Source organism: Amblyomma americanum, chromosome 5 (assembly GCF_052857255.1).
Source record: "Amblyomma americanum isolate KBUSLIRL-KWMA chromosome 5, ASM5285725v1, whole genome shotgun sequence".
NCBI classification, from domain to species: Eukaryota; Metazoa; Arthropoda; class Arachnida; order Ixodida; family Ixodidae; genus Amblyomma; species Amblyomma americanum.
Window position 1 is genome coordinate 110612110 of NC_135501.1, and position 24028 is coordinate 110636137.

The 24028-nt window shown below is 45.0% G+C and overlaps 2 protein-coding genes across 2 annotated transcripts in view; both read left to right on the forward strand.

The window, feature by feature from the left end:
• The window catches only part of LOC144134114 (uncharacterized), a 56370-nt gene extending 41477 nt beyond the window's left edge, over positions 1–14893 (forward strand). The window contains exons 10-11 of the mRNA XM_077667092.1: positions 11111–11368; positions 14576–14893. Of these exons, the coding sequence (XP_077523218.1) occupies positions 11111–11368; positions 14576–14893 (576 nt within the window). The remainder of the gene's footprint in view (positions 1–11110; positions 11369–14575) is intronic.
• An 8930-nt stretch (positions 14894–23823) lies between these two features.
• The window catches only part of LOC144134115 (multidrug resistance protein mrp-7-like), a 39002-nt gene continuing 38797 nt past the window's right edge, over positions 23824–24028 (forward strand). The window contains exon 1 of the mRNA XM_077667093.1: positions 23824–23998. Coding sequence (XP_077523219.1) covers positions 23966–23998 — 33 coding nt within the window. The 5' untranslated portion in view covers positions 23824–23965. The remainder of the gene's footprint in view (positions 23999–24028) is intronic.

Sequence of the window (24028 nt, forward strand, 5' to 3'; positions counted from 1 at the left end):
CCATTTATGTTGACACGTACTGCATGATGGTGCTTCACAACATCAAAAAAGAGGCCTTAGAGGTACGAGCGGATTTTTGGAATGGCCCATACGATGGCCAAACACTCTTTTTCAATAATGGAGTAGTTACATTGAGTCATCGTAAGTGTGCGGCTTGCATAGGCAACAACGTATTCATAGAATTCACTAGGGTAAGGCTAGTTGGGAAGCGCTCGTGCGTCTGCTCTCGTCTTTGTGTTTGTATCTTATAAGTAGCGCTCTGTATGTTTTTATTTTGCATTAATCAAAACCACAGATGCACTGGAGTGAGTATGGCGCCGAGGCCAACACCACTGGCGTCCGTGTAGACCTCGGCAGGAGCGGTAGAATCGAAATGGCGCAGTATAGGCGGCGCTGTGAAAAGGCGGCGCTAGGTTTTATAGACATCCTCGCACGCCGAAGACCACAGCGAAAAATCTAAACTGCTGGACAGTTGTGTTAAAGGCACAGCAAACAAAGCAAAGTTGCGAGCAAACCGGCGAAAGTAAGAGCACAGACCTAAGAAGCTGCACACGTCTTTGATAGAAGTAGGTTTGGGAAAGGCAGCGACAGCGCGAAGTTTGGCTGGGTCGGGACAAACGCTTTCCTTAGTGACGTGTCCTGAAATGGTGAGTGGATGCGCCGAAAAACGGCATTCCTTCAAGTTGAGCTGCAGGCTGGCGTCAGAGAGGCAGGTCAAAACTTGCTTCAGGTTGGAGAGAAGGGTTCTAAAGTCGGGGGAAAGGACGACAGTGTTGTCGAGGTAGCATAGCCACTTCTTCCACTTGAGTCCCCGAAAAATTTGGTCCATCATCCTTTCGTAGATTACAGTGGGATTACAAAGGCCGAACGGCATAACATTAGGTTTATACATTAAGTCGGGGGTCACAAAAGCCGTTTTGGGGTGATCGGCCGCTTCCATGGGGACTTGCCAGTACCCAAAACGTAAACCGAGGGACGAAAAACGCTCCGCCTCTTGAAAACAGTCCAGAACGTCGTCTATTCGTGGGAGGAGATAGACATTCTTGCGCGTAGTCTTATTAAGGAGGCGGTAATCGACACAGAAGCGTATGGAGCCATCTTTCGTTTTCACAAGGACAACAGGCAATGCCCAAGGGATGCTTGAGGGCTGAATCACCCGTTTTGAAGCATTTGGCCGACTTGCTCTGCAAAAATCTCGCGCTTGATTGGAGACACACGATAGGGGCTCTTTCACAGCGGCGCCTGGGCACAGTGTCGATGCGATGGGTGACGGTGGAAGTTCGCCCCAAGGCACTTTGGCGAGCGTCGATGGAAGAGCGGAATCGATGAAGAAGGACGAGAAGCTGTGTTCTTTGCGGTGGAGGAATATGGGAGTCGATGGAGCGCAAGAACAATGGGGTGGAAGATGGATCTGGCGTAGAGGCAGGAGGGCTGAACGCGTTCATGGCGAGGAGCGGTGTATCGTCGGTCGCCTCGCGGATGAGCAGAGATGCGATGGGCTTCACAATGCCGAGGCATTCAACAAGGTGCAGAGCGGTAGGGCAGGAAAACGGGTTAGAGACCGAAAGTGTCGAGAAGCCAGCGGGGACACAGTCAGTAGAGGAAGACACTTATGATGCAGAAAAGTGTGGTCTGGATTTAACAGGACAGTGTCGTCACGGATAGAGTCACAAGACAGGTGAACGAAAGCGGCAGAGCATGGAAGATGGTTGATGTCTTCGGCGGCGAGGGCTTTTACAGGGGTAAAAAAAAAAGAGTAGCGCCCAGAAAAAGATTGGGCAGAGAAGAAAACCCGACATCCGCTTGAGCACAATAATTGATAGTTTCATGGCGGCAAAGGAAATCCCAGCCCAGATTGAAAGGGTGGGAACAGTAAGGCAGCACGACGAATTCTAACGTGTAGAGAGAGTCCTGAATCAACTCTAGCGGCACACGCTGCGGACGGCTTGATATGCTCAGCGCTGGTCGTAATAAGCGACAGTCCAGCAATCGGCGTCTTTACCTTCTTCAACTCACGACCAAAATTTTCGTCCATAACAGAAATCGCAGCACCGGTGTCCACAAGGGCCGAGACAGAAATACCCTCGAGAGAAACTTCGACCAGATTAGCAGGGAATATGCGAGTCCTCAGAAGGCTCGACGGGAACGCAGTTCCCGCTTAAGGGACTGCGGCACCTAGTTTTCCTCCTGAGGGGTATTGGGCCGATGTCCCATAGGAGAAACGGAGAAGCGCCTCGGCGAAGATGAACGGTGTCTAGAGAGGGCCGAAAGGTGAGGAGAAAAAGAACGACTCGACGGCGGCTCAGCAGGCCCGGAGTTCTGACTCGTGGAAGGCCAGTTCGCGGGAGCTTGAGGAGGTGGCGTGTAGACTGGGAGACGACGACGGGAAAGCCAGGTCAGATGACCAGGCAAGCCGCAATTGTAGCTAATTGGCTTGTTGTCGGTGGTGCGCCAGGGATTGCTGACTCGCGGAGCCGGCTGAAGAGGAGCCCTCGCACGCGCAGGTGTTGGATGCAAAGAATAGGTAGGCAGTCGAGGTCTGGCGACGTAATCCACGTATGGCAGTGGAGCGACGACAGGTGGTGGCGCATGGCAGGGTGGAAGAGTCTCGGCAACCTGCTTTTGGACGGCATGTAGAAGAGCCGGAGTCAAATATGGAGCTCGCTCTGTAGGGCTCGGCAGAAGAGACAGCTGTTGCGCCACTTCTTCCCGAACAAAGTGTTTGATCTGGTGCAGCAGAGAGGAGGTGTAAGATGCTGGCGTCAGCCCATCAGTCGACTAAACCTGTCGGCGGTGTTGACGAGTCAAGAGCCTCTGTTTCCACAGCTCCTCAAAGCTTTGGCAGAGGGTGCCGACTTCAGCAACGGTGCGCCAGTCGCGCGCTAACAGCATCTGAAAGGCGTCGTCGTCCACACCCTTAAAGTGTTTAATCTTGTCAGCTTCCGACATGTTGAGGTTGACAAGGTCACGTAGGTCAAGGATATCTTCGATGTAACTGGTGAAGATTTCGCCGGCCTGCTGAGACTTTTCGCTCAAGCGTTGTTCAGCGCGGAGCTTCCGTACAGTAGGACGACCGAACACTTCGTAGAAGGTTGTTTTCAAAGGAGACCAAGATCGAATGTCCACCTCGTGGTTCCGATACCACAGGTTAGCCACGCCGTTGAGATAAAAATTACGTTATTAGTTTTGTCGCATCGCCCCACTTGCTGTGAAAGCTCACCCGCTCGTAAGACGTGAGCCGATCTTCGACGTCCTGCTCATCGTTCCTACTAAAGATGGCCGGGTCGCATTGGCGAAGTGAGCCGGCGCAGGTAACAGCTGGGCCCACTGGCCCACTTATACGGCTTGATGTTGAACGTCGGTGTGCAACGCAGGGGGGGGGGGATGTACGGTTGCGCAATTCCAGGGCTCTCACCTCGCATCTCCACCAAATGTAAGGCGAGGATAGCCAGGTCAGGCACATACATTCGTGGCGATAGCAATACGGCTGAGGCGCAGGGCCAGCTTCTTTTTTGTCATGATTCGTCTGGTTTGCATGTCACCTTCTTCTTTACACTGTATATATATATATAGCAGGCAAGGTAAAGGAAATGAGGGACTCGTTTTTTGACAATCTTGTGAAGGGAGCCAATAGTCACCGAAACCAAGGGGCATAGGGAATGTTTAATTTTTTTAAATGGGTAGTGCTAATCAGTGGGATAATAATACTTAGAATAATCTATCGCTTACAGAAATTTACTTATAAAGCAGCAGAAAAAACAACCATGCCGCTGGTGGGATCCGAACCCACGACCTCCGAATATCGCATCCGGTGCTCTTACCAACTGATCTACGGCGACGGCTGTCCAATCTGCTGCTCTCGTGGGTATTTATGTTTATTGGGTGTAAGCGAACCTTGAGAGCGTTCACCAGCACCACCCTCGACCATAGCGGCGGACGTAGCACGTCCTGTAGAGTGTGGCGTGGAACGTCATCTAACGGCGAGGGCAGAAATTGTGTGAGAGCCCTCTTATGCTACCTATGACATCAAGACTGCCAGAACCGAGAACCTCCTCAAGCAATTAGCAGAGAAGGTAAAGGAAATGAGGGACTTGTTTTTTGAGAAACTTACGAAGGGAGCCAACAGTCACCGAAACCAAGGTGCATAGGGGAATGTTTAATTTTTTTTAATGTGTAGTGCTAATCAGTGGGATAATAATACTTAGAATAATCTATCGCGTGAAGAAAATTACTGATAAAGCAGCAGAGAAAACAACCATGCCGCCGGTGGGATCCGAACCCACGACCTCTGAATATCGCGTCCGGTGCTCTTACCAACTGAGCTACGGCGACGGCTGTCCAATCTGCTGCTCTCGTGGGTATTTATGTTTATTGGGTGTAAGCGACCTATATATATATATATATATATATATATATATATATATATATATATATATATATATATATATATATATATATATATATATATATATATAAGACTCATAAAAACAGTTACACATCCCCTATGCACCTAGGTTTCCGGGACTGTTGGCTTCCTTCATAAGTTTGTCAAAAACGAGCCCATCATTTCCTTTGCCTTGTCTGCTAATAGCTTAACGAGGGTCTCGGTTCTGGCAGTCTTGATGCCATAGGTAGCCTAAGAGGGCTCTCGCACAGTTTCCGCCCTCGGCGTTAGATGACGTTCCACGTCACACTCGCAGTATTAGAGGACCTGCTACGTCCAGCGCTATGGACGAGGGTGGCGCTGGTGAACACTCTCAAGGTTCGCTTACACCCAAAAAACATAAATACCCACTAGAGCAGCAGATTGGAAAGTTCGGAGGTTGTGGGTTCAGATCCCACCGGCGGCATGGTTGTTTTTTCTGCTGCTTTATAAGTAATTTTCTTTAGAGCGATATATTAATATAAGTATTATTATCCCGATGATAAGCACAACTGATAAAAAAATTACACTTTCTCCTATGCACCTTAGTTTCGGTGATTGTTGGCTGCCTTCATAAGTGTTTCTATATATATATATATATATATATATATATATATATATATATATATATATATATATATATATATATATATATATATATATATATATATATATATATATATATATATATATATATATATATATATCTGAGTGCGGCTTTAATTATCAGCAATCAATTGGCACACAATAAAGGATTCCTTTTTTCCACCACCTTTCATGTCGCTGGGGTTGTTTCTTTTGCGTGCAGAAAAAAACTGCCCAGTACACTGCCTCTTTTTCAGTTTTCCCGCTAAAATGTATCCCGTTACCTTTACCATCGTACATCTCGAAGGAACTGCAAGCAAAGGGATTTCCTCGGTTCATACTTCGTTGTGGAACCGCGAAAGCATCCTGAGCAATTTCATTGATCGATAGTAAGGTTCGCTCTCAATTGACAATCGCGCCGCACTTCTTTGAACTGCACATTTTTCATTTAAACGTTTTAATTTGGTACTGCATAAAAAATGTTTATAAATAAACTTATCATAACATGTCCTCCTTACTGATGCATTTGCTCCGCTCGGCGTAGAAAGACCGTTCAAAACTATATGAGTAGAACGAACATTCGTTTAATAGCTTCACAAACGACTGTTACCTTTGACGCTTTTAAATAAAGTTATAAAACAGCTGAGAACTTGTCTGAAAATCTTCGTTTCAAGAAGAAAATTGCCGGTAAAGCTCGCGATGGACCAAAAAGCTTGTCTTCTCTAGGAAATTGATGTCGAGTGCAGAAGAAATGCTTGGAAAGCAAACACTGCAAAGCTGGGTGATTCGGTGAGAATGTTAAAGACCCAATGGTGACCTATTAAACCATTTAGACAGTCTTATGTCCACAAAAATGCAACATAGCTACCCTTTAAGCATATGGAGCACACAAGCTGAAGCCCAAGCTTCTCTTTTGAGTTTTCGCTAAACGTATCACTAATAACCGTATATTGAAATTAGTGAGAGGCTTTGGCAAAACGGGATGTGGGGAGTATGTACATTGGGGCAGGTGGCGCCCTCTAGATTTTAAACTTGTAATCAAATTAACTGCATGTTTCCGCAACCTCATCCACTTCGTGTTCACTACAGGGCATCTGAAGACTGACGAGGATATTTATTGCGATAGCACTACAAGCCTCTTAGGAGAAACAATGCGCCGTCAGTCATATAAATCGCCGGAACGAAATTGACATCTCCAGACTGTAAGTGAAAACTATACTTTTCGATGTATGTTAATTGCGTCTTTACCGCCACTTCTTGACATCTTCGGTGTAACATATACGCGCCAACTAGATGACCTGAAAAGTTGTCTCCTCTGCAGACAGACGTGTAGGGGTCGGCGAATATTCGTCTGATATTAGGCAAAGTTTAGCCATTTTTTCGCCTCGCGTTCCAAAGAGATAATTACATTTGTAGCAAACTAGACGTGGAACAATACGAGACGTCATAGGGTTGTTCAAGAGCTTAGGTAATCATTCCGAACTCTATCCTAGTTTTATCGCTGACTGGAATACTGAGAGCGTGTGCAAAGAAAAAAACATTAACAGCGGAATACCGCGCAGACTACGGACCGAAATTCTTGGAGATCACAAAGCAATGGCCGTGCCATCAAGCGTTTGCGTGTTTCCAGAGGCAATTCTCACGGAACAGTAAAAAACACAGGAGACTATGGAAGGCAAGAACTGCGCTAAACATATGCACTGGCTGCAGGAGGCAAGCAGAAATTCTGTTCGGTCCGATGTACAATCGGATTACAAACCTGGCGCTCACGTGTTTCGGGCCCACCCAATTTACATGTTAATTCTAAAAGAGCTAGGCGAGCACGTAATAGCTGTCGCACTAACATAGAAAAATGTTGCGATGAAGGCAGAAAATTCAGGACTCGTGTAGCCGGGGCCAGTCGAAGTGCTTTGTTTCTGGCGGGTTATGAAAAAATAAACAGCGGCGGTCCAGATGGGTGTAGTGCATGTCATACGGTTAGCCGAGAAAGACTGTGTTGATGCTGATAGAACCGACTTTATGCACATTCACTGCAAAAAATCCTATATTAGTTTTGGAAGGGCTTCTATTTTTGCCCAATGCGCTGTTACATTTTGTTCTGTGGTACGGGTGACATGTTGAAATTTTTAATCTATTTATACTTACAATAATTTCATTTTGATTCAAAGGTTGATTGTAGGAAATATTTTGAAGATATTTATTCGTTTATTAATCTTCTTTATATTATTATAAGATGACGATTTGAAAAATTGCGCTTATTGGACACAATTCGCTAGAAAAGGCATAACACGCAATCATGCACAAGCCCTAATAAACTGCAATCGAAAGATTCGCAGTAGTGACTCTAACTAACTCCGAAACGCGGGTGTACCTTTTGTACTAGGATGTTTAGTAAGCGTATCATGAGAGAATTTACAACAATTTAATCATATGGGAGGGCATCATAAAGGGTTCCAGTCGTTTCCAATCCTTCTGCAACTTCGTGACACGCATCTCGGAAATACTGCGAAGTCGTTTCGACGCTTATATGCGCGAGAGCGACACTCACCGAAGCCTTCGTCCAAACGATGCATTTACGGGAAAGAGGCAGCTAATGTTGGAGCTCTTAAGTTTGTCTGCTTTAGAGGAGGGCGGCGGGAAAGTACACTGATTGTAGTTTAGCCTCAAGCCAGGCCATTTCATCGCGAATGTTTGATAACGTGTATACTGCACCAGTTTTGCTAGATTTAAGGCCTGTTTTTCCAAAACAGATAATTTTGTTCTTCCAGTTTTAATGCTAAACATTTATATTTAACCCGGAGAAAAATTCGTTGTCGGTAACAATTCACAGGACCAAAAGTGACCATGCAAGTCAAGTTTATTGAGCAACAATAATGCAAGCAAAATTATTAATTGATATTTATACTATACGAGATCCGATGGACAAAAAACCATCAGAGGGACCTTCTAATAAAAATAGGTAGCTTAAAATTACTAAGAGAGTTGCTACTAGTTAAAAAGATAAAAGACATTCATAAAATGGCGTATGTACAAAGAAAAGAAGCATTAAACAATAAAAGTGGATCAGAAAACAGAAAAAAATACATCAAGGTGCATAGAGGTGGTCTATAATTTGCAATTCTTAAAAATTTTTATTACGATGCATAAAAAATAAAGCAGTTGCGTGATGATTTAACTTCGTGTGGTAAAGAGTTCCATATTGTTATACCACAAAATATTGCGGAGAATTTTCCATAGTTAGTTCGAACTTTCGGAAGGAGAAAGTTAAGACACTCGGAAAACCTAGTTTTGTTAGGATTGCAAATAGTCGTTGAGGAGTCTTCAAGTTATATGTCATGGTGGGTAATCCGTTAAACAATAACTGTAATTTTAATTTATGTAATTCGCTAAGTGGTCGAATATCTAGGCTGGAGTAAATTTGCAAGGAATGGCAGCAAAATAGGCTACATATCATTATTCGAAGTACCTAATTTTGGAGACGTTGGAGGGGAGACCGATGAGTTGAATTGTGTTGCCCCAGAAAGAAATACAATACGAAGTGCGGCCGTGGATATAGGTTTAGTGAAGTGAACGTAAGATGTGGGGCTGAAAATATGGGCGATTCTTGATTAAAAGATGAATGCCAAATGATATCTTCCGGAGCAGGGACTGTTCATGAAGGTGAAATGTAAGGTGCCTACCTACACTACACCAAGAAAAGTAACGCTGTCCGAAATTACTATTAAGTAAATACCGAATTTAACTGACCAAAACGTATTAATTCTATTTTGCGGTGAGTGAAATATACATACGTTGTTGTCAACGGATTTATGCGGAGCAGCTTAGTAGTGCACCATGCTTGAAAATTTTTTATATAAGTAATAATTTGGTTCTGAAGTCCGTAAATAAATTTATGAGATGTAAATATTATAGTGTCATCCGCATATAAAAGGCAGTGAGTATTGAGAAGCACTTTAGGTAAATCATTTATAAACAACAAGAAAAGTGACGGGCCTAAAATAGATCCTTGAGGAACGCCCACATTAACAATTTTAGTGGATGAAAGGCTAGATTTCACTTTAACTAGCTGCGAACGGTTAGAGAAGTAGCTGCGAATGAACTCAAGAGCAGGCCGCGATTCCCATACGCATTTAATTTTGCTAAAAAAATGGTGTGGTTATTAGTTCCAAATGGCTTAGCGAGATCCATAAATATGGCTCCGAGAAATGTACCTTCCTCGATAACTTTTTTTATCTTTTAGGTGAAAGTTAGGAACGCATGTTCTGTTGAATAATCAAGTCGGAAATCGAACTGATGTGGCGAAAGTATGCTAAATTTTGTCACATAGTTCAACAAACGCGCAAGAATAATTTTTTAAATAAATTTGGTCCTAAATAAACGGATACAAATGCGACGATAATTATTAAATAAATTGCGGTCGCCTTTCTTAAACACAGGAGCTGCCTTAGTAATTTCAATTAATTAGGAAATACACCCGCCTTAAACATTTTATTAATTAGACCTTCGATAATTGTAGATATAATGTGAGAAACCGGTTTAACTTTTGAGGGGTGTATAAAGTCGCAGCCAGCCCCAGTCACCTTGAGTGCATTATTAACTGCGTGAACTTCAGCTTCAGTGGTAGGAGAGAGATAAAATGAATGGAGGAAACGTGACAGATTTTTGAATGGGATATAAATGTGAATGCTAGCGGATGCACTAAAATGATCACTGAATGCATTAGCAATACCAGCAGAGTAGGTGTACACGTTTGTGCCACTAGTTATTATTGAGAGCGACGCCTGAGGAGTATTTTTATTCAGGAATTGTTTAATGAGTTTGCAGTTTAGTTTAGTGTCATTCCCATTTTCAATTATCTGAGTTGGGTAATAGTCACGCTTAGCACGTTTCAGAGGAATGGAAAGTATGTTAGGATATTTTTTAAACCTAATCTTGACACCTGTGATAAAAGAATTTTTGTGAAGGTTGTTTTTTGTTGTCATTGACCGCGGCAAGCCTGACGTGGTACAGGGATTCCGTGGGAGAGTGAACCAATGTGTGACTATAGTCTCATGAGTACATTTATTAGTTCAATCCCTAAATCGGGTAGATAAGTGCTCTCAAACAATGCCAACACATTCTTCAGTGGTTACCTGGCTCCAGTCAGTAGAATTAATCAAACAAGCAAATTTGTTATGGTCGAAAGAAGATTTATACTGTTTCTTGAAACGCGGGATATGTTAAGACATTCCAAGGGCTAAGAAAAATGGATTAATGGTCGGTAGTTAGCTGATCGATAACGCCTGCAGTATGATAATTAGAGATGTTGGACAGAACGTGATCTATTAATGTATCGGACCGACTGCAGTTGCACCTTGTGGGCTAATTGATAAGGGAAGATATGCCATAACTAAGATAGCTGTGTAAATAATCTCTACCACAGGAACTGGTGGCATCAAGTATGTTAATATTTATATCACCACAGATGACAATGTTCTTGTTTTCATTTGCAATAATGTTTAGTATTTTTTCAAACTCTGCAAAACTCGGAGTATGACGAGGATGGTGAGCGATATATTGACGCGACGATTGTGCTACCGTTGTTCAAAGGCAAAACTTTATAATCAAGATCTAACCAGACAGATTCACAGAGATTGTTGTGAAATGATAGGTCATGACGGCGCTTGTATGGTAACGGCGAGCTTACAAGTATTGCAGAACCACCACCTGTTTGCGCCACACGGTTGTCGTACTCGGAAATGTAGTTTGCAAACCGTCGTCATATAGGACGTCACCAGATGGGGCGTGACCGCTACAAAATTCGATGTATCTTGATTGCATCCGTATCGCCACCTATCGACACCTCCGGAGAAACGTCTGGCTATGACTAGATGATCTCAAGACTCGTCTGGTTGTGTGTAGACCGATGTGTTGGGGGTCCGCAAGCACAACCAAAAGTCTATGCAAGGGCATCCACGTGTGCGATTGTTTGAATGTACACAAATTTAGCCTAGGTGTACAATAATTTGTGAGTTAAGTGACCCACATTCTAGCGAAGTCTAATGTTCTAACGAGCTCAGAGTGATGAGAAATGTGAGTGCTCTTGTGTTTATTCTTTCACAGATGATGCGCATGAATCCATGCGCGCTGCCAAGCTATCCGGCGAGCTACCTTGTGTCACTCATGGGCGTCGACTGTGAGGTGGCTGGCTCGACCGCCTCAGGCGCACTAGGGACTTGCTTTGGTCTTCTGTTCACGCCTGTCATTCTATACGTTTTATGGTGGTATGTCGGCACCCTCCCCGTGCTGTGCTGTGTCTGCTGGCAGCTGCTCACGTTTCTTTTCCTGATTCCTTTTTCGATGCGGCAAGGAAAGCTATGGGTGAGTAATATGCATCAACGTCGTCCAGTCCGCTTGCCGAATACTAGTTAGAACATTTTATGTACGAGAGACACTCATGATTATGATATACAATTCCCAATTCTTCAGTATTCTCTGTGTGATTCATGCCATGGAGTGTTCCTCGTAAGTGGTTGTAAGTACGGCAACCAAATCAACTGCACTGCAATCAAAGGCCTTCTGTTTCAGCAGCCATCTTACATACCGTAATACTTTTAAACAGGGCAATGTTCTTTGTGTGATCCAGCAGCGATCACTATTCAGAAATAATTTGTGCACTCATATTAAAGGAGCAAAAAGTATCAAAGTAATAATTCATACCAAACATATTGAAAAAGGCGGATGTTTCAAGTTTACTTGACTTTTAAATGGTGATCGCTGGTGCATCAGAGACATCTCTCCTTATCTTGCAAAATCCTTTTTCAGTTCAATGTTTAGGCTTTGAAATAGTCTTGAAATGTAGTTGCTTACTTTCTTGGTGTGTCTGAGCATCGATGAGGGACACGATGCATTATTCTCAATAGAACCGTCAGTCTTTCTTGAACGGGCAGCTCCTGCATAATGATTCTTTGTTGACATAGTATATTTCCGTCTTAAGAGAAAGATCAAGGAGGCCAGGGTCTTCTAAAATTCATTTCGTGCTCATTCAAGAAACAAAACCAGAATGGCACTATCCGGAGGCGCATTCCAGCCCTCCCCACAGCGAAGCTTTACATTACCCAGGTCACAAGCATAGGCGCACAAAAGAAAAATATGATTGACATGAATAATGGCAACACGACTCAAGCACAGTAATGGCGTACTACTGTTATCTTGGGAAACGGTGTTGAGGTGTAGGCAGAATTTGCGCGCAAACTTTATGAACTTTGGCCGCACATTATAGCAGTGCTCCACAAGAATCGCAAGATACGCGTACCGCGGCAGTGAGCCGTGCATAGAAGAGCATATGTTCAATGAATGGCGGCTAGTGAGGCTTCCTCTATACTATCTCTGTTTTGGGCGCACTGCTTACGAGGAAGTTACGTCCGCATATACATAGCGTCATGGCGTGTATTGCATTGCGGGAAAACCAAATAATTAAATACCTCGGCGTTCAGCCCGACACTAGAGACAGGACGACGGAAGAACGGACAACGGGCGCTTACTTAGAAAATAATTTTAGGTACAGCTCGTTGTGTCTTCTGCTTCTTGGAATAGGAGAGTAATATCTCAAGAACAGCCATACGGAAACATAAGAAATATACAGCTTTCTCAGAAACACTGTTCTTGAAGCACAATTCGTCCTGGTGTGGGGTTCGAACCTGGGAGCCGTGCCCAACTGGAGCAGTTGCACTGCCAACTCAGCTAACTGGAACGGCTGGTAAATGGTATGATGAGAGCGAACTGCTTAACAACTCAAAGTGGGACAGGAGTTGGTCCAATCCACTTGGTCCACTTGGTCAATTTGGTTAGCTCAGTTGGTGAAGCAACTAGTCCGGTAGGCGATGATCACGGATTTAAAGCCCGGGTGAGGGCGAATTTTTTAACTATGCAGATTTTTAAGAAACTGTAGGCCTTTCGTTTGGGGCCATACGGCGACGCTTCAATAGGTGCTAATGAGTAATTACTCCCTTAACCTATAACGATTAGAAAAAAACTGACGGTAGGATTTTTTAAAATTTTTTGCGCATTATGCTGCCTTATAACACAAAACAGTTATGTAAAATTTCTTTGAGATTCATTTTTTAGTTTACAAGTTGCAGAGGTGTACTTTTTATGTATGCTGGGTCCTCCACATAGCACAAGTGGCTACTTCGCTCCACTTCTTTATGGTGTGGTTTTTTTTCAGTATCCGTGATTTTTGCACAGGGAACACAACTCGCAGGCCCTCCTGAGCCTTTTCCGGCTGTACTTTAACAGCTGTTATTTCTCTAATTTGAGTGCGAAATTTTGTCCTTTGCAAAAAGCATGAAAGACGAGAACGACAGAGTGTCTACGAACGGCTGGTTTCTGCTTGTCGAGACGCAGATTATGACGAGGAACCATTCTCATGAAAGCAAAAAAGGTCAGCATGCTCGCCTCTAGCAGTGTGGTACATTTTACAGGTGTCTACATTCGCAAAGTTGTGCATTCGTGTCGACAATAGCCACTAACACTTTTGGTCCTGATGCCAATCTGATAGCAGCTGACAGCTTGATCCGGAAATGCGACATCTGCTATGCCAGTACTTTAAAAAAAAGTTATGGCTGCCGAAAGGGCAGTTTATCCTGCGCTGTAGACGACCACCACTCTTCAAAACATGTTGGCTCAATGCTGTCACATTTGCTGGTCACAGTGACTACATTGATGTTCTTACGCTTCAGTGAAAACATGTAACCTATGCTTTTGAAAGAACAGCTAAATTCTTCTCGCTGTTTCTATTTAATTCCTATCCTTCAGCCGAAAGGACACTTTCTAAGCCAATTTTGGTGAATGGTTACTATAGCCTGAAATCCCTTCTGGTGCTGCGTTAGAAAGCCTTGGCTCATAATAGGTTGCCAAAAAAGACGAAATGCTTTCTATGCTTTGAAATCACCTCTGGTGACGATAGGAGAAGGCGATCTTCCAGAGGTTTCTTTAATGTTACTCGGGGACAGTCTACTGTATATGTCGAATGCATAAAAGTGACGGTTTGCACTGCACCACATTAAGTTCTTATAAATAAATCTGCATTACAAGCAATTAAAACCGCATACATATGTTATTCAGGACAGCTAGAGACAAGTAAAACACGTTTGAGGCCTCGCTGCATAAACAAAATGGTTTCTTTCAAAAAAATTGCAAGCAACCATATGATCTATGACCTGGAATAGATAGGCAATATTGTGTGCACAGGAAGACCCAGCGTACTGTAAAAAGTGCGGCAGCATATATCTATAATAGGGCAAAAGAAGTGAAAGATGGGGGAAATTCAAAACATGCACTAATTACTTCTGTCTTTCTTTCTGCTGTATACTTAAACCTAGGATGATATCAGCGTATGTGCATAAACGCGGCCGCAAGAAAAATGTAAGCAAGCGACTAGCGCTGGAGTTGGTGCGGGATTAGCTGACCGGCTATATGAGCCCAGTCCCTAATTTTTAGTGTTTCTTCAGAGTCTGAGTATTGTTAGACCTTTTCCGGCGTATGTATTCGCTCTGTAATAACCTGAGTCTACCCGCACAACGGAAGAAGCACGTCAAGCGATCCTCTGGCCGCTCCATGCTGCACCTGCCCCGAAGTGGAACTTCTCTGCCGGTTGCGCTCCATGCTGCACTCACGGAAGCAGTGGCAACTGCTGCTCCAGTGCCCACTATAACTCCAGCCGCAGACCAATGCCCAGCAAACAAGAGACTGCGGAAAGAACAAGCCACCTGCGAGCCCTTGGGCGATGATGCAGAGGAGATGAACCAACCATCCTTCACGGCTGTGACCTGTAAGGAAAAAACAGCTGCTGGTGTTCCTGTGGTCCTAAGGCCTACCTTGCAGGAAGAAGCTGATGGAAAGTGAACCGCAACGTTGTAGCGGCGACAGTTGTAATATCGTCTCAAGATTGAATTCTCAGCCATTGTATTAATAAGGACAGAAGCCTCATGGTTACAGTTTCAACACTGCAAGCTGCAAGCCTACTGCTCGCAGTCACTAAACTGGGTGGATTAGCTGTGGAGGCCCATGTACTTCACTCATAAAAGGCTGATTATAGAAAAATTCAAGATGTTTCAATCACACACCCAAACGGACACCTACAAGAGAACCTACGTTACCAAGGCGTCATCTCATTAAGGAGGCTCACTACTCACGCTCCCGTTCCTAGGGCAGTTATCTTGGAATTCGCCAAAGATTCACCAGTGCCTAAAAGGTTAACACTTGTATTCTGCACTTCCTCTGGAACTAAATATTTTGCGGCAGCAACACAGTGCTACGAATTTCACACGCATGTCAATATCTCGACGCACTACACAGGGCCTGTTCGCTGCAAATTCTGTGCTACTCCCCATTCACACAAAGAATGCACATTCAGATAGCAACCTAAGTGTGCGAACTGCAATGGCTCGCACCCTGCCTGATACGGAGGGTGCATTAAAAAGAAATCTCTACAGTTGCATGCACTATAGTGGAAGTACAAGGGAAAGCGCCCAAGCGATATGAACCATCGCCTAACCCTGAGATGGTTTTCACGAATACGCCAGACGTTAACCAAGGTGCATCAACGCAACAAGACAAGAGAGCTGGAAGCGCATATGCAGGAGCAGTAAAAACAAAACGTGGCAAGCCCGCCGGCTCACCGCCTCTTTCAACACTGTAGGAGCATTCGGCAAAAGCCACGAAAAACAGCCACTCTCGCTCTCAGCCTAACACGCTGCAACCCGACATGATGATCACCGAAAGGTAGCAGAACGGAATCTCTAAACAAGGTATTACATGCCTACTGATTCCGATGCTGTTTGCAGCCATCAAAGCTCTTGTCCGCGCCAGCCCCTTCTCACGAGGTCTCCGAGAAGTAGAAGCTGTACAATTGCGATGGAGCCATTGACGTTGGCCACCTACGCTTCGCAGAGACATAATAACAGACATAAATAATCATGTCTTCAGCAGCGACAGCTTCACCGCAGCTGACCATCAACAATTTTATCGTTCGCACATGCGCCATTTTCAGTGCAACGCGCATAGTTTGCATTCGAAGCTATCCTCGTGCGAGCGTACCACTTCCCCTTCGTAGCCATCAAATTTTAGACCTCATAGATACTTATTTCACCAATCAACACGAACAGATGACATCGGAAAAAAGCTAATAGGCTTCCGCAAGAATATCTCGGCCTCCTTGGTTTATGTCCCGCCTCACACCGACAACGAATACGTGTGCTCGTAACACTATTTCCCAGACAAGTGTATAAATATATTATATTATATCTTGAGCCAGGCAAGCCATTAGATGCTCCGCGGCTTGAAAACTTAAGAGGAAGTACACCTTCTCCGCATATTATTTAGGGAGACTTCAATGTGCACAATGTAATTTGGGGCAGCTCACATACACGGGCCCGAGCTACCAAGCTTGCAAAACTTTTGTCAACACATTCAATTCAGCCCCTAAATGATGGCAGCATAGACTACCTATGAGGCCTGACGACTGCCAGCAGCATCGAAGTTATCTTTGTAACAAATTCATTTGCCCACCACTTTTCCTGGTGCACCGATTTGGAAACACTTGGAAGTGACGATTGCCCTCTCCTCAATCAGCTCTCCACGCGCAGACGGCGCCAAAGAAATTCCTTACAAAATCTACAGACTGGGATGGCTACAAGCACGCTGAGAGCACAGGAATTACTGCCACAACCCTGAATGAGGAATTGGTATCGACAACGGCTCATTGCCTGAAAGAAAGTACAAGAATTATAGCTAGAATGATAGGCAACCTGAAATTAATGAGGTATTTTAATGGCTGTGCGCTATTCGCAGGCGAGCTGAAAAGAAAGCTTCGCGCGCAAAAACGTTCCAGACATTCGTGCCTGCCGACAGGCACAACGTCCCGTTCGGCGCTACCTTGATATACTCAGTCGGCAAAGGTGGCGTGAGTTTTGTTCTACGCAAGATGTAGTCAACCAGTAACCAAAATTTGGCTGATCGTTAGAGGTATGCGTACGCCACTCCAACAGCTTCACCCCTTCACTCCACTCTCTCTGCATGAACAAAAATTCGTAAAAGAAGTCTCAAAGGAATACTGCGGACTACTGTCAGCGGGGTCAGGACCTTCGACACTCTCCGCAGATGGTCAGTCAGGCGCCTCACAGGCGGGGATGCCAGCTTTGGACCTTCCTTTCACAATTGAAGAGCTATCCGCCGCTATTACGGAATCAAACAGATGCTCGTCTCTTGGCCACGATAAGGTGACCTATGACGCAATCGCAAAGCTACTCCAAAACTCCTGTTTTCGACTCCTGGAACATTGGAATTCTTCCTTGATGACTGCTGAGGTCCACTCAGGCGAAATCAGCCAACAAGCCAGGCATCCTCTGGGCCCATTGCCTTACTGAGTTGCGTAGTTTTGTTTATGAAGAGAATGATCTGCAAACGCATCACTTGTTTCCTCGAATGCCGAAATGAGTATCCCCAAGAAATGAACGGGTTCCGTCAAAACAGGTCTGCGACTGATAATGTGATCGCCCTCGTCTCATCACTTGAAGAATTCCTTCATGCTGGGTACATCCCGATAGATGTTTTCCTTGACATCAAGGGCACTTTTAAGTATGTTTTTCACCATACGATTCTCGTGGCCTTGGCGTGTCTTGGCTTCGGAGGAAATCTGTACAAATGAACTGGACACTTTTTAAAAGAACGACAAATTTTAACGAGATAGCGTTAAAGACCCCGTGTCGCAGAAAAGCCGGTGTTGTCGTCGACGTCAGCGGCATTGGCTGTGTTTGAACAATTCCAGAAGAAATAATAACTAAAACCGAGTAGGAAATTAGTCGATTTAGGCAATCGAACCAGGGCTTCCGGCGTGCGAGACGAAGTAATCTCTCGTGCTCACCTCAAATTAAGAACTTCGCGCGAGGATCAGTGCAGCATCGCAAGTTTTCATGTTTATGGCGGTTCAACTACTCAAGAAACCTTTCTGTGACTTTTATGTCCCCTCAACAAGCCATGTCCTGTCTTAGCGGCCTCAGCGGAAGACTTCCTTTACGACAGCGGAGCTTCACGGCATTAAAGAAACTGTTTCCTATATCCTGCGCCGATGCCCCAGCCGATAGGTTACCTTTACCGATTCAAAAGCATCCCTGCAGATCCTGTCCAAACTGTGTAAGAGCACCAATCATCAGCCCATTTCCTTGACATCGGCTATCTCCGTTAGTTTGCTATTGTCGCAGGCCACTGCGTAACATTTCAGTGGATAGCACCACACTGCGGCATTCTGGTCAATAAAAGAGCTGATGAAGCGGCCCGTAAAGGCCACCAATATCGGCGAAACATTCGAACCTTCCTCTCGAAATCTGATGCGTCCCAAAAGGCTAAATAATTCGCTTGAGAAGAAACGCATCGGCTCTGGAGCTTGCGGACACATCGCTACTAATTTCTGCACTCAGTCGACCCTCCCCTCAGATAAAGACTCCCAACTAGGATCTTCTCCATCTGAAAACCCTTTATCACCGACTTCGCCTGAACCCAGCATTTACAAACGGCTTCCGATACCACTTTGTTCATATAGACAATCCACATTGTGACAGCTGCGGTTCGAACGAAACTCTCGAACATATTCTCCATGAGTGTACGTCTATTAAACAGTGCATGGAAAAAACACTCCCCAGTGCCTCTATCAATGCAAAGTGTTTTAGGTCCCTTAGCCTGCCCTGGGCATCATAGACATGCAATGAACATTTTGTTTGCATATTTCAAGGACATTAGACACATTGACAAGCCCTAAATCCCCATTGCATGTTGCCCTCATGAACAGTTTTCGCAGTGAACTTTGTTAGCCCATTTATCAGACTACTCACATCATTTCATATATAACATCATTACCCGCCGAGGAACCTTACTATACATTTAATGGCTACATTTTATCTTCTCACTTTTTGTTTTATTTTAGTTTACTTTTTCCACACCGCTCTCCTTCCGCCCTTATTTCCCAATTCCCTCGTGCAGAGTAGCGTGGTAGCGTTTAAACTCCGTCTAAATTCAGTTTTTTTTTAATAAAGAGCTTCACTCTCTCTCCATCTCTAGTTCGTTAGAAACAACTACCCTGAACTTGGTTCATGGATAGTTGACACAATGAGGACAGGAAACGCGCCTTCATAGTTAAGGGGCGTCGGCCCACCCCCCGGTGACGAAAGCACAACCCACTTGAAACGCAAGACTCAGTCGTTGGTCTGAAAGCTTTCAAACTTTCACTGTACTTTCTAACGTACGGTGGTTCGTATGGGTTAATGCAATCATACTCAACATTGGAGGCAGTTGACCCTTCTTCCTCACGTCGGGAGCCTTGTTGAACATCACGACGTTAAAGAACTATTAGGCTCAGATATTTTTCATTGTCCGAGGCATACATTATAGGATAGTACCTGTTTAGTAGCTGTTTTCGAACACTCAAGTTGGCGAGCAATGGAATAAGGCAGAATTGTGTTGATCGGGCTTTCTTCACATATTAAAGAAGCAGCATATACTTTTAAACGAACACTCGCCAAAGTCATGAAGGAAAAAAAACCGTAAGAGAGTTGACGTTTCGGCACCACTGCGGGTGCCTTGTTCGCAATGGTATGAAAAACAAGACGGGCTGCTGCTTATGTATGGAAAACGTTGCGTATCGTGCGGATGTATATCTCGGGTAGATTGCCCTGTGTCCTGTTAATCACTTGGCTTGTAATCTGTATGTGAAGGGATTCCTTGTGCAGGCGAGTAGATAATGATTTTTCTTTTTCAAGTATGCACACGGAATCACAGTCAATCAAGTGGCCCGTGCTTTGCCGGTGTTCGGTGAGAGCGTTAGAAGTCACTTTTTTGTTTTTGACGTCACGCTGGTGTTCTTTGAATCGTCTCCTGAAGTCCCCTGTTTCGACTCTATAGGCTGCACCGCATTCTTTGCATGGAATTTTGTAAACTACCCCAGGGTAGCTGGTCTTTTCAAGCGGGTCCTTTACTCGTACCAAATGGTTTCTGAGCTTGCTGTATGGGATATGGGCAACTTGGATATCGTAGTCAGCCAATATTCGGCATAAGGTCTCGCTGACACCAGGGGCTTACGGGATGGCTGCACGTGTTTTCTTTTTGGCTGCTCTTGCTTCGGCTTGAGGGGCCGCAGCGTGTCGTTCTTGTGATTGCAGTACTTGAAGCAGGTATCCGTTCTTTGAAAGCTCCTTTCTTATGCGGCGGACTTCACGAGTTCTTTTGCATGGGCTTGAACAAAGCTTGAAGGCACGATTGTAAAGCGCCGCGGCAACTGAGCGTTTCTGCCCGATTTGGTGCGCAGAATGAAAATTCAGGTACTTCCCTGTGTGGGTGGGCTTCCTGTACACGCTCGTCGTGACGCCGTTTGCTGTTCGCTCGATGAGGACGTCGAGGAAAAGGAGGCGCCCATTGCTCTCTTCTTCCATCGTAAACTGAACGCTCTCTTGTAATGAGTTCAGGTGCCGTAGAACTTTTTCCGCATCCTGTCGTCGTATGACGCAGAAACAGTCGTCGACGTACCGCAGGAAAAACCTAGGTGTCGGGTTGAACGACGCAAGCGCACGACTCTCTGTCGTTTCTAGGGCCAGGTTGGAGCAGACTACGGAAATGGAGGCTCCCATTGCTGTCCCGAAGATCTGCTTGTACATCGTCTTGTTGAACACAAAGTATGTGTTTGACAAGCAGAATTTTAGGAGCCGGCACAAGTCGTCTGTCTCTGTGGGTGTACGTTCTGGCAGAGACAAGTCGTTCTTCAGGGCATTCCTGCAACACTCGACTGCGACGTCCACCGGCACGCAAGTAAACATGGACCTCACGTCGAATGACACCATAATGTGATCATCGCCGAAAGTCGCAGTCTTCAGTTTTTCAATCAAATGTGCCGAGTCTTTGACGTGCGTAGGCGTGTTTCCTGCTAAAGGCGCCAGTACCCGGTGGAGATATCCCGACAACGTGTTCAGTGGTGACCGTGTGAAGTCAACAATCGGGCGAAGAGGTACCTCCTTCATGTGTACCTTGGGCACCCCGTATATAGCTGGCGCCGAGCCGTTGTGACAAAGTAGGCGATTGTAAAGGTAGCTCTTGTGGGGGGAGGGACGAACTTGAAAACATCACTAAGAAGTTTTTGCAGCTTGGACTCGATTTTCTTTGTAGGGTCTCGAGCCAGCTTGGCGTACGTCGTTGTGTCCTCAAAAAGGGCGTCCATTTCTCGCACATAGCCGGTGCGGTCTAAAACGACAGTGGCGTTACCCTTGTCAGCAGGCAAGATGACTATGTCTTTGTTCTTCTGCATCCTGGTCAATGCTGTTTGCTCTGCGGGTGTGATAGTGCGATAGTTCGCACACACTTGACCCGGATGAACGCAGCCTACTTCCCCGAGGCCTCAATTTCAATACTGGCGTTCCCCCAAATGCTGTTCACATGACATGTACTGTTGAAGAGGCTATACGCAAGGTCGCCCCCAGCTTACAAAGCGAAGCGCGCTCAAGGGCCATTGGTGCTCTTTCTAAGCTTGCTAAAAACAAGACTCGCACTGTCACACCCGCAGAGCAAACAGCATTGACCAGGCTGCAGAAAAACAAAGACATCGTCATCGTGCCTGCTGACAAGGGTAACGCCACTGTCGTTTTAGACCGCACCGGCTATGTGCGAAAAATGGACGCCCTTTTAGAGGACACAACGACGTACGCCAAGCTGGCGCGAGACCCTACAAAGAAAATCGAGTCCGAGCTGCACAAACTTCTTACTGATGTTTTCAAGTTCGACTGCCCCCCCCCCCCCCCCCCACAAGGGCTACCTTTACAATCGCCTACTTTGTCACAACAGCTCGGCGCCAGCTATATACGGGGTGCCCAAGGTACACATGAAGGAGGTACCTCTTCGCCCGATTGTTGACTTCACACGGTCACCACTAAATACGTTGGGATATCTCCACCGGGTACTGGCGCCTTTGGCAAGAAACACGCCTAAGCACGTCAGACTCGGCACATTTGATTGAAAAACTGAAGACTGCGACTTTCGGCGATGATCACAGTATGGTGTCATTCGACGTGAGGTCCATGTTTACTTGCGTGCCGGTGGACGTCGCAGTCGAGTGTTGCAGGAATGCCCTGAAGAACGACTTGTCTCTGCCAGAACGTACGCCCATAGAGACCGACGACTTGTGCCGGCTCCTAAAACACCGGCAAAGCACGGGCCACTTGATTGACTGAGATTACGAGCACTTACTTGAAAAAAAAATCATTATCTACTCGCCTGCTCAAGGAATCCCTTCACATACAAATGACAAGCCAAGCGATTAACAGGACACAGGGTAATCTACTCGAGATATACGTCCGCACGATACGCAACGTTTTCCCTACATAAGCAGCAGCTCGTCTCGTATTTCATCCCATTTTGAACAAGGCATCCGTAGTGGTGCCGAAACGTCAACTCTCTTACGGTTTTTTTCCCTTTATGACTTTGGAGAGTGTTCGTTTAAAAGGATATGCTGCATATTTCTCGCCAGACGGTTTTCCGTCGAACCCTCAACTACAATAAAGAAGCACTTGAGGAACTTTTACTAAAAATCTAAATTTATCATTTCGAAACGACGTAATACATAACTCAGATGAATATAGTAATGCATACAAAGTTTGATGCTCGTATCGCTAAATTATTTGTTTCCCTCGCTGCCTTGACCCTTCTGTCGCGGCGTTTTTTTTTGAGAACTGAGCTTTACGCCCATGCAGATGTCCCATCGAGATTCAGTTAAAACGAGCCACATATGACGGTAAACTGTGATGGTAAGCTTTTGCGCCAGATTTATTCTCATGCCTTCGTAGCATGCCAGTCACCTGCTACAAAAGAACACAAACAAAACGTTGCTGAAAACAAGAGGAACGCATTCAACTTTCGTCTACAGTTCAATATAATACCAATTACTCATGAAACCTCGGCTTCTCTTGCTTATATATTTTCTTTACTTTCGCATGTTTTGCGAGCTCGGCGTCGAGGCCTGAAGATGTCATAATGAAAAAGGCGCCTGCTTAATTGACAGTGTGCTTATTTTTCGCTGCAACAATATTTGCAACAAACAGCAAGTTAGTGTAGCGTGAAAGGAAACTGCAAATGGACGCAATGCAGACCTATTCCCTTCTTCAGGGATTAAGGACCTGTCGCAGTAAACAACAAAATTTTCAGATTCCTCAGGGAACATGAGTAGATGACACAGAAAAAGACACGAAGAAGATGACAGAGACACGCAATTTGTTTCGGTTTCTCACACCTAAAGCTTATGACTCGGCACCGTTTTGAAGATGTCAACTTTAGATCTTTTGACCAACGTGTGTGAGAACTCACTATGCATATGATTTAGCTTATGCATGGATTTTAAAAATCCTTATACGCGCAAAAATCGCCAGCGTATACACATATAGCTACCTTAGCCACACTGATACTTAAGTGAAACGTGGAGACCTGCATCTATAAACGTTTTTTTGCGATCATTACGCATGCCCGACATAAAACGGCTTGTCGCTTGTCATTTGTGTTAAATGTTACAAATATGAGCTTCAGATGTGGGCGGCACATATAATTCAAACAGTAAACGAAGCCGAGGTAACTTAATTCACATAAGCAGTTGTCTACGCCGTGTCTGGAGGATATGTCCTGCGACAAATTCTGATTAAAAAGCTTACGTGATACAGCGGTATGGCAACAATACCTGAAAACACGACCAGGATCCCATTGAAAGCTTTGCTCTACTTTTAGGTGGAAGTCATCAAGTGCCGCGACGTTCACCTCAAGAAGATCACAGACATTTTGTCCTCTGTGCGCCTTGTGAAGTTTTACGCTTGGGAAGAAGCTTTCGCCCATTCAGTGGCACAGCTAAGGCATCATGAAGTGCAGCAGCGGTTCGGCGCCAACTTAAGAGACGGATTGATGGACAGCCTTCTTGTATCATCCAGCTCTGTGGTGAGCGCTAAATCTGGGTTTCTCGCATTC